Below are 20,652 nucleotides of genomic sequence, written 5' to 3' on the forward strand. Positions count from 1 at the left end.
GCTGAGACGGGGGACCACAAGGCTATACAGCACGTTCTAGGCCAGCCTAGCCTCTCGACAAAACAAAACAAACAAACCAAATAAAAAAGAGGAAAATAGAAAGGTCTGAGCTTATCAGGTGGTGGGTGGAAGCTCCCCATTTCACAGGAGAGTCTGCCCCTTAAGTCCCTTCAGATCCTCCACAGAAGATTGGAACACATAGATTCTTGGTGTAGAGTTCTTCCATCTTGCCTTTGCTTGATGTAGAAACTGAGGGAGGGATCAATCCTCCCATGAGAACAGCACAGAGAAAGACAAGTCGAGAAATAGGAACAAGGCCTCGGAGGACCACAAGGAAAACATTTCCAGAAACTGGAAACTGTGCACAACCTGACCCCCACAAGCTAGATAAGCAGCATTGTGTCCATATTTATCTGAACTCCTCAGGGCTTCAAGTCCTTGATAGTTTCTATATAAATATCATGATTAGCAAATAGCACCAAGTGGGTGAGCATTAAGTAGAGGCACCTTGGGGCCTGCTACTCAGGTGGGAAAACCAAGCCATAACCAAATGATAGGATGGGACTCAGCACCTCTGGGCTTCAAGGAGGAGAACACTTTTGCACTTGAGAGCAAATTCATTTTCTTTAAGAACTTACTGATGATGTGTGTGCCAAGTACATTCACTGATCATGTGATGGATTCTAGACATTGCTCTGAACACTTTATTCACATTATTGTGCTGGATCATCAGAACAACCCTCTGAACTAAATACTTTTATGCTCACGTTATTGATGATGAAACAGGCCTTGGAGAGTATGAAGGACTCTCTGAGACACACGGTTATGAATTAGCACACATGGAGTTGACTCCATCTGTCTGGTTTCTAATACCATCAGTTAAAATGGTTTGCACTGCAAAGACGATGGTGGGAAACACAGGTTCTACCCTATGTGATGTTCTACCCTATGTGATGTTCTACCCTATGTGATGTTCTACCCTATGTGATGTTCTACCCTATGTGATGTTCTACCCTATGATGTGATGTTCTACCCTATGTGATGTTCTACCCTATGTGATGTTCTACCCTATGTGATGTTCTACCCTATGTGATGTTCTACCCTATGTGATGTTCTACCCTATGATGTGATGTTCTACCCTATGTGATGTTCTACCCTATGTGACGTAAACTACACGTGACGCTGAAGTCTTGAGGAGAGGACAGAGTGAGGCTGGAATGTTCAGGAAAGGTGACACTGAGGAAGGAAGAGTGGCCTGAGCATAGGGCCTGAGCAGGTGTGGTGGACCGCTGAAGCCTCGTCAGGAACGGGGGTATAGTGTGGAAGGAAGATGGTGCAGAGGTAGGCTGACCTTAGCTCTCCCAGGCACCAGAGTCGGTAGCTACTTTCCTCGTGGGACTCCCATCTCCAGGGACTGTCACAAACCTCAAAATCTACAGTTCTCACCTTCCCAGCTGTGCCACTGACATCTTCTGGAATGCTTTATATACTTGTTTCCCCAGTGTGAAATGAGTAGGTTGGGCAAACTAAGCATTCTATACAGTTGCTTTAAGTTTTTTTTAAGCCAATAGTTTTATTTTTTTTTAATTCACCAATATACATATTTTAAAAGGCAAAGGGAAAAATTAGAATTGATAAAAATATCTTTCAGGATGATGGCCAGATTGCCTCTCATAGCTGACAGAAGCTGGTCATTTATGTCACGAGATACAGGCAGCAGGCTGATTTCCTCCTCCTGAGATCCTGGGAAGACACAGGCCTGGTGTTACCACACTAGGGGCCTCAGTCATGTGCCTGTAGTTGTTGACTTGCGTGAGTAGGTGGGCAGCAAGGCTGCCAGCAGAAGGCCCCGGGGAAGTGAGAAAGGTAGATTTGGCAGGCAAAGTCCCCAGGAAAGTCTGTCATCTGTTATTCTCCAGTCTCAGAGGCATCACCTTGGTTTTTGGTCTTTTTGTAAATCTCGTGTGAAATTTAGAAGAGACATTATCTTTGGAAATGATATAAATGGTTGAGGTGTTTGGTCTTAAGTCAGCTTTTGTTATAGACTTCCTCAAGATACATATGTTAGAAGAAGAAAGAGGAACTCTCTCAAAATAGGAAGTGCTACTATCACGATTTGCTGGATCAGTACCATGGTTTGTGAAAGAAGCTTAGGCTGCTGCCCCTGCTTTTCTCCTTGGACTAGGGAGTTTTCTCTGTGTGTCCCTAGTACTGACAGCAAAACATCTGAGCCAATTAGACTTCCGGTCAGACATACATGCACACATACATGCACACATACATACATACATACATACATACATACATACACACATGCTCATACACACACAGAGGGTTCTCAGCCATCGTGTACCATTCAGGGTGTCATGCAGACTGAGCGGCTCATAGCTGCCTTCACACTCTATGTGTTATACAAAGCCAACTCTCTGCTTACCCACGTTTCTTTTTTTTTTTTTTTTTTTTAATAGCAAGTCTCTTTTTTTTTAATTTTTTTTTTATTTATTATGTGTACAGTGTTCTGCCTGCATGTATGCCTGCATGCCAGAAGAGGGCACCAGATCTCATTACAGATGGTTGTGAGCCACCATGTGGTTGCTGGGAATTGAACTCAGGACCTCTGGAAGAACAGCCAGTGCTCTTAACCGCTGAGCCATCTCTCCAGCCCTTACCCACGTTTCTTCATTCACTCATTTATTCATTTTTAAGGCAGGGTCTCACTCCACAGCCCGGGCTGCCCTTGAACTTCCAGCCCTCCTATTTCAGCCTTCTGAGTGGTGGAACGAGAGACGTGAACCACCACACCTAGGTCCTCTCCTTTTGGGCTCAAGGCTGTTGAAGTTGGTATTTGGCAGGGTCAAAACAGAGTTTACTTGAGGAAGAGAATCTGTCATTGCTATGAGATTCCTTGTGATTCGCTGTATGGAGAGTCTAGGAAGAAAAGAATTCTTTCAAGACCAGAGAGAAACTACTGAGTAGCTGCCGGGCTGGAGACTTTTATCAGTTCCATAGGATATCTGTCTATATTCTCGTGAGTTCTATAAACATTGTGTCTGCAATCACTCTGTTCCTTCCTAACCCGCTTAGTTCTTCCTTTCAACTTCTGTCGTATCCCTCGAAGGTTCAACAACCAGGACGTTTGTTTATTTGTATCTATTTGTACTTCTGGGTAGGATGTTTTTAAACACGCTTTTCTTTCACAATAACTTTTATAAAGTGTCGCTACGTGTTTGTGTTAATGCCTGTTATTGCGTTTGTTTCTTTGGTAACTCTAGAACTTGGTGTCACTACTTAGAAACCTGGTGCTTCAAATGGGACCTCACTGCTCGCTCCAAGTCCAGGAGTCTCTCTGACTCCCAGGCAGCTTATCTTTAGTAGTCAGCCTCCTATTCCTCTCCTATTCCTGGCTCTAGTTCCTCATATTCTTCATGCCGTTTCCTTGCTTATAAAATGGAAATAATAAAAGCACCCACCCCTTAGCATTGTTCTGATTAAATACATTACTGTACAGGATTCACTATTTAAAGCGTCTGACTGTAAGGACTTAGCAACTGGCCCCTACTATGTTAGTGAGCCGTATATCTTGGTGATTGAGACAAAGGCTTTATTCACTCTTTTCCAAAGTGGTGTTCTTGATTGAAAAGGATTCAGCATCGTGGCTAGAGGAGAGAAAGCTACAGATTTTGGCTCTATGATTTCAAGCCTCAGTTAGCTTTGCCAATTTAAAAGATGACAACAACTGACAGGAAAAGCTATATGCTTTTCTTTTAGTTCGGGGTCTGGTGGGTTCAACACAGTCATTTGCATTTAAAGGCAATAATAGCATTATTGTATTTATTTTTTGAAGAAGAAAAGCAGATTTCTTCCTCCCAGTTGTCTCATGGGAGTAGTTTGGGGGCATGGGGACAAGCACACGGGACCATCACATCCCTTTTACCAAAAATGGATGCATAATACTTCAGAAGTTTAAAAATGGAGAAGCAGGGCAAGAGGTTGATTTAGGAGGGAGAAGACAAGTTAATTTTAGACAAGTAGTTGTTAAAGAGAAAATAAAGCTTCTTATTTAGAAACATCTTTATGAAATTAGAAATGTGAAAGTCAGGGATAGTAAGTGAGGTGAGGGTAATCTTAATGGTCTAAAGCTGGTCTCTAAAGCCATGTAAACAAATGTCTCCCTGGGGCGGCCGATACGGAAACAGAGCACGAGGTGCAGTCTTCTCACTTCTGGGTGGGGTATTTTTAAACCCACTGTGCATCTGAGATTGTCCTTTGACTTTTCTTTCAGAATCAAGCTCATGGATGCTATACACTGCTGTACCGTTAGTGGTCATGATCATCATCATGATTTCCACGGCAGTAATAATGCTGAAAAAACAAGGTAGGTCTGGCAAAAAGGGATTCTTACTGGGCTTCCAGTGGTAAGCAGAATAGATCTTATACAAGCACCGGTCGCTCTCACTGTAAGCACAGACTCAACGTCACTACAGTTTTCTGCCTGGGGCCCCCTGTAAAAAATACTGATTCAATACATCCTTGCTCAGTTCTACCCAGTTCTAGTCTGTTGAGCCCCTATACCAGGTTAAGGGAATCAGTAGAGGAAAGAGCCACAAGTGTCTAATGTAGAAGACATTATGCAGATAATTTAAATTCAGCACTGAGGTTTGACTTATACAGAAGTCTAATGGAATCGAAACAGGAGGCACACTCTACTGATACTAGAGAAGAGAATTCAGAGAACTCTTGGATACACGAAACCTGTTCCAGGGTGGACTAACAGCAGTAAGGCTGTGGTTCCAAGTTTAAATGCTTGATCTTTCTTCCAAATTGTCCTATGATTCACTGTTTCAGGGCCATGTGAACCCTCAGCCATACTGACTCCCACTCTCCCATCTGGGTCAGAGCATCCTGACTCAAACACCCTGGTTGGCCTTCCCTTGGGGAGCAACAGAACACTACGCTTGTCTCATCACCAAGCTGACAGACGCTAGCTCATGTCGTTCTCAAGCAGATCAGTGTGATCCACACACAGTCTTCTTAGAAAAGCCCTTACCTCAGCACATTGAGGTTGGTTTTGCTTATATAAGATGTGGAGCACAGCACAGAAGCCTACCTCTATCTCATTTCCTCCATCGATGAGTTCACCGAGACAGTGGGGGAGGGGCGTGTTATTCAGATAAAACTTCTGTTGAGAACTTAGGGTCTGGGAATGGATCCACTTAGTTTTCTTTATAAGAAAAGAGTGAGAAATGAGGCTAAGAAAACAGATGAAGTTTCCCACATTAGCCTAGCTAGCGAAGGTATGCTATCCTTCCACACACATTCCTCACTGCATTCTGCTCAGCACATGGCTGAGCTGTGAGGGAGCAGTACTTCCCTTCCCACCCAAGCCCACTTCCCCCACCCTCAAAACACACCCCCAGCTTTTCCAGGTACCATTTACACCTTGTAACCCAGTGCCATACAAACCTACACCAAAAATCTACATTTAGCTGCTGTGCCCGCCACAAAATATTGCTCAAGAGATTCTGTTGGCAACGTGTAGTGGTGTCTTCTCCAGAATGCTGCCTGGCTCTGAAGAGTTTTCTGGCAGGTTCATCTCCAGGAGAATACACTAGTCACAAGTGTGGACACTGGGCAGTGTGCAATGAGACAAGTCTAGACTAACAGCTGTTTGCAAGTCTGAGGCAGGACGATCACTCCAGCCTGTGGATTCTGCATCAGCCCTGAGCAACATAGTAAGACCCCATCCCCAAATAAACAAATGAATACATGGGACTTAGACAACATCCAAATGCAGATTTTGCCACCAGTGAGCTGCGTAACCAAGCAAACTTTCCACGTTCTGCAAAGTGAGGATATTAGGCCTTTTGTGGTATTGCAGAAAACACACAGTGGTTTTCCTGGATGTTACACATGAATACACATATGTCTTTAGATAAATAAATCTCTTGATGTTAGTGGGTCAGTGTTTAAGTCTTAAGCCCCACAGGGGACTATCCCAGGAGATTCTAGAAACAGTACTTACAGCAGGTTTAAAGTACTTGAAGTTATGGTCACATTAGACAATTTGTTGCTTCATGTGAGAGCTAAAAAACAAAAAACAAAAATGGTTTCTGCTCTGGTTTTACAACTACAGTATGTAAAGAACCTCACTGAGATGATTTAACCTGTTCAATGCAACAAAGCAAATGCTAATGCTAGCTCTAAGGCTAAGCTCTAGGGCTCAGATCTTTTTCATTATATCCAAAGACTTGGCTGACTTCGAGTCAAGTTGAGCAGGCTCCTCAAAATCTGTTTCTGTACTGAAAAGGAGGAGAAAGAGAGGGAGGGAGGGAGGGAGGGAGGGAGGGAGGGAGGGAGGGAGGAAGGGAGGGAGGCAGGGGGAGAGGGGGGGCATCTGAATTATCTTGATTCAGTGGTCTTTTTGATTATTGGGACAGTCCTACCCATCCTAAACTTCACCCTGATCTGGCCTGCAAGATTGAAAGTTCTTGGAGTCTAGTCTCAATTTGTATCCCAGGCTGCACCTAGGAGGAGGCTGGGCAAGCAGGTCTCACTTTGAACACTAGTGGATCTGAAATCAAAGACTAGTATCTCACAGAAATATTTTGCACCCTTCTACTACCCCAGCTGTTTCTGAGAACCTGAGAGCCCCACGCTCCAATTTTTCTTTTTCTCTTTCTCTCTGTCTCTGCTGTCTCTGTCTCTCTGTCTTTGTCTCTGTCTCTATCTCTCTGTCTCTCTCTGTCTCTCTGTCTCTCTCTCTCTCTCTCTCTCTCTCTCTCTCTCTCTCTCTCTCTCTCTCTCTCTCTCTCTCACACACACACACACACTAGTGAGATTAGAACCATCAGGCATGCCATACCCACTGAGGAAAATCACACTGATTTCATTATAGTTCCTTGAACTTTCCCAGAAACTGTCCATCATTTCCTCACCAAGAACCACACCCTCAATCAGCACCTCCACCACACTCACATTACCAGACTAGGTATTTCTCCTCCAAATCAAAGTGAATTATTAGAGCTATTCTCTCAGTGGTGTGCTTCCCAGCTTTTGAAGAGGAGAAATGAATTAAAGTTAAGCAAGTTTGTCCTAAAGTCTATGGTTTCTTCTGGGCTAAGCTTCCATGGTCTCGGCCTAGATCTTGCCACAGTCCCTTGAAGGTCCTGTGCGGGTCAGTCCCTTCTTTTCCCCATCCTCACCCATGCGTGATGCATCCAAGGGAAGTGGTTCAGCGTTAGAAAAGGTGAAGAGGGCCACTGTAGCATCATGAAGAGCCTTCTGAACACATTTGAAGTGACAAGGTCAAGTTATAGCGACACATGAGTAGAATGGCACCATTTGTGTAAAAAAGAGGAAAACCTATAACTTAAATCCCATATCTAAAACTGTGTCATCCAATATTTAATTGAACTACTATTAAGTGGCCGTTTCTCGATTTCACTTGTCACACAGTTCAAGAGCTCACCACTTGTGGCTATTAGTCTATGCAGAGGGAACATTTATGTCTTCACAGAAAGTGCTCTATTGCCCAGAGATGGACATACGGAAAACTTTTTTAATCGGTTACTTCTGGGAATGAAATGGAGTTAGTTAATGAAGAAGAAGTTATATGTTATAACCTAATGTATTTCTATCTAACTTGAATTTTTATGATGAGGAGTTTATCATTTAAAAAGGAAAACTGAAATGTCAGCTAAAAACTAAACTGTTTCACAACTCGTCAATTTACAGAGGGCCCAGGCTCTGGGCTGGTTTTCTAGACTGTGAACAGAAGAATGACACCACTGAACTGTTTTCCAGACACTTCCAAGTGGATCATCCCACCTACAGCACCATCCCACACACACTAGCAAGCCCTCCAGAAATAGGGAGATGAGAGAGCTGTGAGTGAAGCAACATGTTACCAGATGGAGAATAAGAGAAGCGCTATAAATAGCCAGCAGTGGCCTCAGAAAACCTAGAACCCTGTTAGGGGAGCAGAAACACACAAAAATAGAGATTAAAGTAACTGAATTGTACAGCGATTAAATAGCACCCAAAGCCGGGAGTCGCAGCACATCCTGGACATTTGCTGTCTGCTAGTGTAACTGGTGTAAACGCTTTGCAAGTATTATCTCATTTGTTTCTACAATAGTCTTATGAGGAAGGCATTTCGAATTCTGTTTAATGGTAGGGACACAGGTCTAGGCAGATGAAGTAACCAATCCAATGCTATAAACAAGTGCATAGAGGCTGGGAACTAGCGCATCCTTCTTGTGGCAGTGCTGGGGGAAGTAAGTAGAAAGGGGAGAGGAGAGGCCAGACAGGACTGAGCTGGAGGCTCACACTGAGGACTAGAGGAAGGTAACCACTGTGCTTTTTTACAGGTAAAAAAAACCACTGCCAGCCACCAGCGGAAGAAAAGAGCCTAACTATTTATGCCCAAGTACAGAAATCAGGGGTAAGTTCTATGCTCTTCTTGGGGCTTTCTACCATAGTTCCTACAGGATTCCTGACTGGGCCACCTTGAACACATCCATGGTTCTGCAGGGGTTCTAGAGTAGATGGAATTAGGGAAGCAGAAGTCAAGAATAAGAGCTCCCCTAAAAGTTATTGAACCTGTATCACTAGAACCCTATATTGTTTGAAATAATGGAAAACACTGGGCAATCTGGGTCATGTGCTTCTTCCTAATAATGAGATGAAGTTTGTAAACACATGACCGTGGACTCTTTGAAGCTCTGGCATTCTAGGAGTCTATACTACATGTCCTCAGACTCCCTTCCTGAAGGGTGCAGGCTTGGGGAAGAAGGGGAGGTGTGAAAGGGCTATTGTGTGGCATGCTGACCTGATCCAAATGAAGGGATCTGCATAGTACAATCAGAAGGAGAAACGGAGGCTCTTGAGGATTCCAGTCAGTGCAGGGTTCAAACGAAAGGTGACATGTTGAGTAGAACGGAGAGAGAAACAAAACTGAGGTAGCGTGACCACTGAACTAAGAAGGGAGTGATGGGAAAACATGAGACATGATGGAGTCAGGGAACAGACATGTTAGCAGTACGAGATAGGGAGTCTACAGGATCCTCATTAAATACTGCTGTCTTCCAGACATAGTTAGTTTTAGGGGATTTTTAAGCTCATAATTGGGCCATTTGGGATGGTGGGGGAAACATATCCTTGAGTAAAGGTTATGAGGGTAAAGGTAATTGCATAATAATACATTCATAAATTCATTTCTGAGGACCAGAAGGCAGTCCTGGGCAGATCTCTTTTTGCTGACTGTGATGGCCTGATGGGTTTATTACATCATTGCCTTAGTTAGGGTTTTCTTGCCGTGAAGAGACACCATGACCACAGCAACTCTAATAAAGGAAAACATTTCATTGAGGCTAGCTTATAGTTCAGAGGTTTAGTCCATTATCATCATAGTGGGACATGGCGGCATGTAGGTGGACATGAAGCAGGAAAAGATCTACATCTTGATCTGCAGGCAATAGGAGTGGTCTGTCTCACTGGGCGTGACTTGAGCATATATGAGACCTCAAAGCCTGCCTCCACAATGACACACTTTCTCCAGCAAGGCCACACCTCCGAATAATGCCGCTCCATATGGGGGCTATTTTCTTTCAAATCACCACAATCATCATAGACTCCTATTAAGAACATACCTCCATGTAAAACCATGAGAACCCCCAATGGCACCCTCTCACCTAAATGTTTGCTTAGCTGAGACAGAGTGTGTCTTTTAGAATTTGCTTCTCAAGAATTACAAAATGAAAAAAGCTAGGATTGCATCAAACCTATTGACCTACTTGAGAAGGAATTGCGTCTTTCAATTTGAGTCTTCCACCGTAAAACGCCACCCACATGAAGCAACAGAACATGGCCAGTTCCTCCAGAAAACCTCTGTACCGCAACTCCCCGTCTCCTCCCCAGAGATAACCACTATCCTGGCTTCTAGAAATACGAATGATGTATTTCTTTTCTTGAGCCTCATAAAAATAGAGTCTGTCAGTATTTTTTCTGGCATCTGGTCATAAATTCATGCATGTCTTTGAACTCAGGATGTATATATTCTCATTGGTTTATCAATGTGTAAATATGCTGTTTTGCAATATATTTAATCCAGTTGCTTATTAATGAGCATCTGGCTATTTCCAGTTTAAGGTCATTATGAAAATTACAGTACTGAAATTCATATGAATGTCTTCTGGTGAATATGTGAATGTCTTCTGGTGAATATGTCTACATGTTTTTATTGGGCACATACCGAGAAGTAGATTTGCTGAATGATAGAGTATATGGATTCTCCAATTGACTGTTTAAGACCAAATTGTTCTTCAAAGTGGGTGTCAATTTACTTTTCTAGGAAATGAGTTTTAATAGTTGTACATGCTAGTCAAAATTTTTTACTATCAGCCCTTTTATTTTATCCATACTAATAGAGGGTCTTATTATGGCTTTGTTTTTCTGGTAACAACTTTTCATATGTTTATTGCCATATTAAAAACCACCCAACTTTCAAATCTCATACTCATTTGAGTTTTAGGCCTTTTTAACAAGTTAGTATAAACCAAAAAGCCATTTTAGAGTTAAGCCTTTTAGAGGTTAGATCCATATCGTATGTGGATTTCCTTTGTAATTTCTCAGCAAGACCTACCGATAAAGAACATTTCTTAATGTCATGCTAGAGCATTTTGGTAACCTCTTCCTTTACAGTTATTACTTCTTATAACCTGTTTGAGAAGTTTTTCTCAGTCCTAGGTAATAAAAATCTTCTTCTGGCATCCTCTTTCACATTTATTTATTATATACTTGGGAAATATTTTTGAGTTTGGTGTAAGAGGAGCCAAGTTTCATTTTTTTCCACACGGATATATTCTACTGGTCATTTGTTGCACAGAATATTCCCTGACTGCATGTCCTATTCATTTTAATTTGAGGGTACGTGTATGCACAGTTCTATTTGATGTTCTGTGTTCTGCTCCATTGTCCACTGGGCCAACTGTCTTGATTAGAGATATAAATTGTGATAACTGATAAAAATGAGTCTTCCCATTTGTTCTTTTTCTTCCAGAGTTCTTGGCCAATTCTAGTGCTTTGAAATATAGTTCGAAATCAGTTTGTTAAACCCCTCTTTCCAAATCTTGCTAGAATGGAAATTAGCACCAAATAGACCATTGAGGAGAGGAAATATCTTTATTATTTTGAATCTTTCTCTATCCTTTCTGTAAGTCTTATTTCTCTAAATGATGTTTTATAGTTTTCCAAATAAGACTGTATCATTCTAATTTGTTGATTGAAGTTTTATACCTTGGTATATTGTCAACATTACCTTTTTCAAAAATTTTTAGTTTCTAGCTATTTACTATTGACATACCTTTTTAAAAATATTAACTTTGTATTTGCAACACTGCTGAATTGATTCATAAGTTCTTGCATTTGTTTGCAGATGACTTTATTTTTTTCCTACACCACTGTATCATCTCTAAAGAGTTGGCTTTTCTTTTTTTGTTTATAAACCACATAGCCCTACCTGATTTCCTTTACCCTACTTCACTGGCTGGGCTTTCACACGTGGTGGTGAACAGAAGTAATGACACAGACATTCCTGTAAAACTCCAGATTTAAAAGGAAAGACTTTACTACGCCATCATTAAGCATACAGTTTGCTGAAGTTTTCCTAGTGAGCTTTTTTACCGCTTTAGACATATTGTCAGGGCCTAGAGATTACTCAAGGGTTAGGAGTGTATACTGTTTTTGTAGAGCACTTGGGTTCAGGTCCCAGTCTGGTAGCTTACATCCACCTGCCACACCAGCTCCAGGGGATGTGATGCCCTCTTTTGGCCTCTGCAGGCACTTGCTCTCATGTATGTGAACCTCCACACAGTCAGCATTCCCCCCAACACACATATAATTAAAAATAAAGTAAATTGAAAGTAATATTATCAGGCTAGGCATGGAAGTCCGTGCCTGTAATCTTAGCAGTTAGGAGGCAGTGGCAAGAAGATGGCAAATTCAAGGCTAGCCTGGTCTACGTAAAAAGTTTCAAATCAACACGGGCTACCTACCTGCCTCAAAAATTAAATGGAGAGAGAGAGAGAGAGAGAGAGAGAGAGAGAGAGAGAGAGAGAGAGAGAGAGAGAGAGAACTCAGTGCTAAAGTGCTTGCTGGCAGTTTCAGTGCTGGAAGAGACAGGTGGGGCACAATTGTCTTCTATTCTTGGTCTGCTAGACAGTTTATCACAAGCTGATGTCCTGTATTATCAACACTCTTCTTGCACCTGTTGAGATGTTGAGATGACCTTCTGATTGGTTTTCCCTCATTTATCTGCCCCTGTAGGAGTCAAACCTATTTTGCACTCCTGGAGTAGAACAAATTTAGTTGGTCCTTTAAAATATTGCTGGATTTTGTCTCCCTAACATTTTGTTCAAAGTGTGCCTTACACACACACACACACACACACACACACACACACACACACACACACACACACTTAGTTTCTGGGTGAAAGTGGCCTGTCATCCTTCTTCCTCATAACGACTCCGTGAGGTTTTGATATCGTGATTATGCTAACCTTACCAACGGATGAGGCTGTGCTCTTTAGGTTGGACTGCCATAGCAAATCACTACAAACAATGTGGTCTAAACAACAAGAATTTCGTTTACTTCAGTTCTGGAGATCACAAATCCAAAATGAAAGTGACATACTGGCAGGCCCCCAAACCCTCTGAGATCTCTTGGGATAAGCCTTTACCTCAGTGTGATCTGGCGGCTCCAAACTTGAGCAGCTGTTGGTTTGTGGTTGCACCACCCTTTCTGCCTCCATCTTCAGGCAACTTTCCTGTCTGGGCCTCTGCCTTCTCCTTTCCATCTCTTAGGACATCCTTCCTCCTCTGAATGTGGGTCCACTCTGACTCAGTCACCTCACCTTGACGTTCTGACCTTACGTATCTTATCTACACCTCTGCCTCGGCCTTAAGGCCACACAGTGGCACACCCTGACTCTGGTGGCATGTATCTTTTGGTGGCTGCAATTCAGCTCACCAACAGATGTGTTTTCTCTCTGTGACTCTCTGGAAATGTTTGGGTGGGATTGATCATATTTCTCCCCTTCTATATTTGGTAGAACTTATTGGTGAAAGTCTCTGAGATTGGAGTTTCTTTGATGGAGGATTTTTTCATTATATTTTTATCGTTCAACTTTATTCTGCATTGCACTAGTATTTAAATAACTATTTTCTCTATTTTTTAGTGGCTATCCTAGAAATTATAAAATACATACCTGACTTCTTTGTTTCTAGTTTTTGTTTGTTTGTTTGTTTTTGGTTTTGTGGGTTTTTTTATTGATGTTTTGTTTTTTGAGACAGGGTTTCTAGCCTTGTCTGTCCTAGAACTAGCTGTGTAGATTAGGTTGGCCTCAAACTTACAGGAATTCACCTGCCTCTGTCTCCCAAATGCTGGGATTAAAGGCATACACCACCACTGTCCAGCACAGCCCTGACTTACTAACATACAATTGCTCCTTTTATTCCTTAGACTCCAGTACAAGTCTTTAACTACACTATACTTTTTTATCTTGATTTATGTTCTATTTTTATTGTTTTTTTATTTATATGTATTTTAAATATATAAGACATTATTGCTTTACATATCAATATGTACAGACTTACCCACATCCTTACAATTTCCTTCATTTTTAATTCCAGCACTCAGAAGGCAGAGGCAGGTGGATCTCTAGAGTTTGAGGCCAACTTTATCTACATTGGGAGTTCCAGTCCAGCCAAGGCTACACAGTGAGACCATGTCTCAAAAAGCAAAAACAGAACATAATAACATAGAACATTAAACAATTGTTGGTTATCTAGCAGGAACCACTCCAGGACTCATCATGGCTCCTACCTTACACTGTTATTTCAATGGTTTCCATTCACAAAGAGTAGCAAAAATAAGTTATATACCTAATGTAGCTCCAATGTGGTATCCCTGAAATGTGAAAATCAGTGCCTCTAACTGAAGACATGAGAAACAGAAATGTGCTACGATGTTAAAATTGTGTTTAAAGTAATTCCTTGTACCTAGATAAAAATCTTAAAGGGAAATTCAACAGCATTTTTTTTTTTAGTGATGTTTTAGTACAGGTGATTTTTAGTACAATCTTCTTTGTAAAATTTCCCAGTTGAATTAGAACATATAAGTTATTTACCCCACCTTTCATCCCTACATTTACATCTGGTCACCCTAAAATTCTCCCAACCAAGGGGAGAAGCAAAGGGTGCATCTGTGAATAAAAGTTGATTAATAAACTGTTTCCATCTACTCTTCACCTGTCTCATCCCCAATCAAAAATTTTTCATTAAATTACATTTTTCTACAAACTGTGGTATCCAAAAAATGTACAACGAGTGGGATGAACATCTCTTTTCTGAAATGCTAACAAGGGATGCAGTTGCCTTGGAAGGTTGTAAGCCCCAAGATGTCATTCTGGGAGTGGCTAGCGAAGTGGACTCCGGGGAAGTTTGGGAGAATTCTCATCAGGGAGGAAGTCACAGCAGGCAACTAAGGAGCTTCTGAACTTGAACTGCTTTTCCAGCTGGATGGGGAAAGGTGGATGGGACCCAGCTTTTTGCTCAACTAATTTGTTCTCTTTGCTTCTCTTGTAGCCTCCAGAGAAGAAACTTGATGACGCCCTGACAGACCAGGACCCCTGCACAACCATTTATGTGGCTGCCACAGAGCCTGCCCCAGAGTCTGTCCAGGTGAGCATCTCTGCCCCTCCTCACTGGATGTCTGGTGAGAGGCAGAGAAGAAGGGGATGAAGGTTTTTGTTGTTGCTTATTTATTTTAGGGTAGAGATGAAGTGAATCCTATTGGTGAGCTGTGGACTAGGAGCATAGTCTAGACCACACAAGCAGCAAGGAATAGCTTGGAGCCATGGTTAGTTAGGACTTGTACAAAAATCCTTCATTCGGCCTCACAGGCTGTGAGCCACTATCCACTGACTAGTGTTTCTCTGAGAGTCATCAAAGGATTATATCTAAAACACCTGGTATGCTTGTTAAAAAAAAAGCAATGAACAGGTACCACTTCTCTCATCCACATTTGGATCTCACTAGCCCCTATAAGAACTCAATAATTTAGACCTCTTTTGACTTCCCAAACTGTACCCCAGGACTGACAGCAAGTAGGAAAAGAGGAAGACGGAGAGGGAGAAAAGAATTGCTGAAGAATATTCAATGACGGGTATTTTGATTGTCAGCTTGATTGGATTAAGAGTCACCTAAGAAATTGGTAAAGCACACCTTTGAGTGTGTCTGTGAGGACATTACCAGGGGCAATAGATGGTGAGGGTTCTTACCTGATTAACGGGTTCCTGATCCATGATGTACTACTCATAATACAATCATACTGTTAGGAAGTGGTGAGTCCTAGCTGGAGGGAGGAGCCTACACATTGTGTCCTTGAAAGAAGATATATGTTGCTCTGGTCTCTTTTGGTATCCCTCTTTACTGTTTCCTATCTGCCATGATGTGAGCTCTCTTGTCTTTTTTTTTTCCCTCTGACTCTCCTTGCCCTATGGGAGGTCTGTTATATTCCTGTAACCAAAATATGTGAGTGAACAACTTGAAGGGAGATTATTTTTGGCTTCCAGTTTCAGAAGATTTGGTCTATCTTGGGGAAAATGTGGCAGAGCATGGCATGGCGAATGTCCTGATTTAAGTGAGTTTCTTCCAAAGGAGAAGGAAGAGAAGGGAGGGCAGGTCAAGGCCAGTCTTCAGGTAACTGGGGAAAATCTCTCATTTCCCTGATGGCACACTTATGCTTGGAAGACAGATATAGCCCCATTTGCAGGTAGCCACTTGGAGACCTGAGTGCTGGCTTTAGTAATGCCCAGACTGTGATAGACTCTAAGCATAAAGCTATGAACTCTAAGCCTTCCCTTTTCTCAGGGAATGCTGCTTCGTTCATTGCCTGTGAACCTCTCCTCTCCATTCCTTCACTCATGAACTTCTGCTTTGCCCACAGGAACCAAACCCCACCACAGTTTATGCCAGTGTGACACTACCAGAGAGCTGACCCCCAGAGACCCAATGAAAGGACTTTGTCAAGGAAGAAGAAAAGATCAACGTACACACTGAACTTGGCCCTCGGTTCCAAGCTCTCTGTGACAGACACCGCACATCTGTACCCTTCTCCAAACAATTCCCTGGTGATAGATCTGCACAGGCGCACCTGTGAAGTAGACAAGGAAGTGGGGCTTCCCAAGCAGTCAGCCTGCTCTGCAGCTGACACAGACATGGAACAGAGATCCCTTGATACAGCGTTCCACCTTGTCTGTAGCAGATGAAGTAGATGATGGGAGTTCAGACATCTCACTCTATGCTGGGCTGGATAACAAAACCCAAAGACAAAAAGCCAGGACATGAAACATCTGTCGCAGATGGCTGAGCACAAGGCACAAAGTCTGGAGATGTTTCCATTTTTGGCTCTCTGTACTTTACTCTAGAAGCTGATCTTGATCACCTCAAGACCTGATCAAGCCTCTGTGCCTCAGTTTCTCTCTCACTCTCTGGATGAAGAGGGAGTGAAACCAAGTGGGAAGAAGAATGAATTCTTTGTTGCCTGAGGCCATTTTATAAAAGAACCAGTATTTTATTTGCAAAACTCAAGTTAGTAAGTCAATAGACTGAAGATGACTTTGGAATCGAAAGCTTTGAACAACAGGACGGAAACCATCCAAGGTTCTTTAGAATGTAGTTCTCAGCAAACAGCCTTCTGTTTGCATCAAAGTAGCAAATGTTTGGTAATGCTGTGATAAAGTAACCTGGGATACTCAGAGGAACTTGTCCCATGGAGGTTTTTCACTTCTCCAAAGGACTTTTGAACCTAAGTTCTCTGTTTACTCCCTTGAGGAAAAAAAAAACAACCCTGGATCCTCAAGATTCTCCCTCCACTTGTTCTAAGCCCATTTTACAACCCAGGCCTCTTGTGGAACTGTAGGTCTACCAGGCACTTCCTATTCACTGTATACCTCTTCATACTAAATTTATCTTCAAATAGAAAATTAAATTATTTTGATTCAACAGTTTCAAACGATTGGATGTACAATCACTTAGATAACAAGTTGTAGGCAGAAAAAGTCTTTCTATGTAAAGTCCTATTTTCTTCATGTTGTCTGCCCTCAGAGAGGCCATCTTTCAACTTATTGTCCTTCTTGCACAACTTTGGCAAATGTTTTAAGAAATAACTATTGTGGAGCTGGGGAGGGGTCTCAGTGGATAGCAGTACTTGCCTTGCAAACAGCAGGATCTGGGTTCAAACTCCTAGCATCCATGTAAAAAGATGGGCATGACTGAATGTGCCTGTAACACCGCGACAGACAGGCCCTAAGACCTCGCTGGTTAGGGGGCCCAACCTGTCATAAATGTCAAGTCCCCTGAGAGTGACAGAGGAAGACACTAACATCCTCCTGTGATGTTTTCAAGCACACCCACCTACACACTCACATGCATGCACTACACACACACACACACACACACACACACACACACACACACACACACACTACATACACCTACACATGCATTTTAAAAAAAACCTATTGTATTATTGCATAACAAAGAACACCAACTGCCCAGCTCAAAACTCTGATGTCCCATTGCCCTGTACCTTTCTGTATTTAGACAATTTACAGTGTAAGTCCTGTTGCTCCATGTTTCCTATTTTGTGGTACTAACTTCTATAAAGGGGTTTCTAATTATAATCAACAAAAGCTAACTTTGGATTTTTTATGTAAAAAAGCTATTAAAAACATGTCAGTTTGGTTCAAATAACTACTAGGATATTCTGAAAAACCTTCTATATTAGTTAGGGTTCTCTAGGGTAACAGCTTATAGAATGAATATATATAATATATATATAGGATTTTATAGAGAGAGAGATATGATTTATTAGAATGACTTACAGATTGCTGTCCAGCTAATCCAACAATAGTTGGCTGTGAACATAAAGTCCAAGAATCCAGTAGTTGCTCAGTCCACAAGGTTAGATGTCTCAGCTGGTCCTCAGTAGATGTTGGAATCCTGAAGTAGGCTCTAATGTCAGTGAAGGAATGGATGTGTTAGCAAAGAGAGGGTAAGCAGGCAAAGAGCAACAGTTTCCTTCTGCCATGTCCTTATTCAGGCTGCCAGCAACAGGTGTGGCCCAGATTAAAGTTGTGTCTTCCCACCTCAAGATCTGGATCAAAGGCACGTGTCTTCCCACTTCAGATCTGCATCAGAGGTGTCTGTCTTCTTACCTCAAAGGTCCAGACCAGAAGTGGATTCACCCAAGCAAAAATAATCTCTGATAGGTGTGCCCTCCATTTCTGGATTGTAGTTCAATCCAAATGTAGTCAAGTTAACAACCAGAATAGCCATCACACTCCTTTGAAAGTAAAGAGGATAGAGGAAGAATAGGCTGTGGTTAGGGCCATAGGTAAAATTGCAAAGCTACTCTAGGGATTGCAAAGTTACACGGGGTGCCGCTATCTTATGACCATTGTCTACAACACTGGGCATAGACCGCTGCCTTCTGCTCCTGCTGCACTAGCAACATGATAATAGTAGTTGTTCTTGCTGCATTGTCCACCACCAAAATGACTGCTCTCTCCTTCATCTTTTCATCTCTAGCTTCTAATTCAAAGTTTGACACTTCAGAGTGGCCAACCCTAGCTCACACGTCCTCATCTCACACCTCCAAAGGAGGTTACAAATTTGCTATCTGGAAGCTTCTACTCGTATAGTGGCTGGTAAACTCTACCTTTTATGAATTAGAAAGTTCCCCAAACAGAAGGGAGGCTTAGATGCCAGACAGACCAAAATATATTCACTATATGCCCTTGTATAATCTTAGACCAAAGAATTACATGAATTGGTTGAAAATGCCCTATTTGTACAACATATTTTGAGTGTATTCATCTCAACTGCCTTTCTACAATTCCCCTAGGAACCCACCAACCCATTTTCCTTCTGACTCAATGCCCTCTTTTTTATTACTGAATTTAGTTAGTGCTTACCATGTGAGAATGGGTGTGGAGTCATCCACTGAGGCCTTGGGCAACCTATCAGCAGCCACATGAGCTAAGGAAAAGTAACTGCTCCTTTAGTAGCCATCAACTGTCAATAACTCATCAGCTAAAGATGGAGCTTTGGGAGATCCCTCTCCCCATGGTAGAATTTTGACTGGTTTGATCTTGTTCAGGTCTTATGCAGACAATCACAACTGCTTGTGAGTCAATGTGTGCATCAACCATATTATGTCTGGAAGACTAGCTGTCTATTCTGAAAACCATGGAGCTACTCAGAATGGGGGTGTATGAAGTCTTCATTTACTGCAATTCAGATGACCCTAGAAGATCAGTTCCTAACACTTGGGCTTTTCCTATGGCTGAATTTTACCTGATGGAGAGGCAGACACCGAGAAGGAGATTCCATTCCCAAACTTTCCTGAATCCCTAGACTCCAGACCTCGCTGAGGATGGTGGCTATGTCTTAGAGGCATTCTTTTTAGCCACCCATCCAACAGTGCTTGGCCTTTCCCCCCCTGAAATCCCACACCTGGCTTGCAGGGGGAAAGGAAGAGAACCCTTTCCAGTACTACACTTGTGTGCTTCAGTCTTCCCAGAATGGCCCTGAGTAAGTCAAACTCACCTTTCCCTCAGGCTGACTGCATTAAAGCAAAGGCTACTGTGACAGAATTCCCCATGTTGCTCTTCCAAGGTTGTTTCCTTTTGACCAAGATCATCTGATTTCTGCAGAAGTCAGAAGGAACAGACCCATTCTCGGTTTTAAGAGGCTGATGCTCTGATGCCTGGGTGGAGTCCTCAGCTTCTTTTGGAGTAGCATAGCCTGTGTATGATGGTTACAGGGTGCAAATGTTGGCTGGGAAGACACTGGTGCTCATCCCTCCCCCCTAAAATTTATGGTTCTCCTACTTTAAAAAAAATTCTTTCTATGCATCCCATGTCAGCTTTGAACTCCCAGTCCCCTGATTCCACCTTCCAGTTGCTGGGATTACAGGTGTGTGTTTATAGTTCTACTTTTGGGAGATTAATAAAATATAGTTAATCCACCAAGAGAGGCTCACTTCAGTCTTACCTGTCTTAGTATGGCAGTGTGTGTGGACATGTTTCACAGCCCATGTCTCCGTAGCCTTGTCTGTGAACACCCAAGGTGGCTGCTTTGTTAGGATGAGTCGTGAGGCTTTTTCTTCCCCAAGAGAGTGGACAAGAGTGAGCCCAGGGCCTCTCCCTCTGCTAAAACCCAGGATCCACCCTCCTTAGAGAGTAGAACTCTGTCTAAAGAGCATTTGGTTTTTATCACTGCCACAGTAATCCCCTTCTCTGAATTCCCCCCTCCCATGCTAAATTCCCCTTGTAGAGAAATCTGGAGCCAGATTTCTTGACTGACATTTGGGGCTGGGCAAATTCTTGTCACTATGGATTGTTCTGCTTATTTAACAGCATCCTTGTGCTCTACCCACTAACTGCCAGTAGCACGTCCTCTATTCCCCCCTTCTCTACAAGTGAAGGTACTATTCAAAGGTAGGGCACTGCCTATGGTCTGAGGCCCTGAATTTGAACCCTAGCAATGAAAAAAATCAGTGACCCCAGATATTACTAGATTTTGC

At 42.4% G+C, this 20,652-nt stretch overlaps 1 protein-coding gene across 1 annotated transcript in view; it reads left to right on the forward strand.

Annotated features, from left to right (window-relative positions):
- Positions 1-16,978, forward strand: part of Slamf1 (signaling lymphocytic activation molecule family member 1) — a 33,806-nt gene extending 16,828 nt beyond the window's left edge. Inside the window, exons 4-7 of the mRNA XM_052736636.1 lie at positions 4,259-4,375; positions 8,370-8,443; positions 14,646-14,741; positions 16,009-16,978. Of these exons, the coding sequence (XP_052592596.1) occupies positions 4,259-4,375; positions 8,370-8,443; positions 14,646-14,741; positions 16,009-16,059 (338 nt within the window). The 3' untranslated portion in view covers positions 16,060-16,978. The remainder of the gene's footprint in view (positions 1-4,258; positions 4,376-8,369; positions 8,444-14,645; positions 14,742-16,008) is intronic.
- Positions 16,979-20,652: the final 3,674 nt, after the last annotated feature.

The sequence above is a fragment of the Peromyscus californicus genome, unplaced genomic scaffold (assembly GCF_007827085.1).
Source record: "Peromyscus californicus insignis strain IS unplaced genomic scaffold, ASM782708v3 Scaffold_14__1_contigs__length_90479793_seg_2, whole genome shotgun sequence".
Classification (NCBI taxonomy): Eukaryota; Metazoa; Chordata; class Mammalia; order Rodentia; family Cricetidae; genus Peromyscus; species Peromyscus californicus.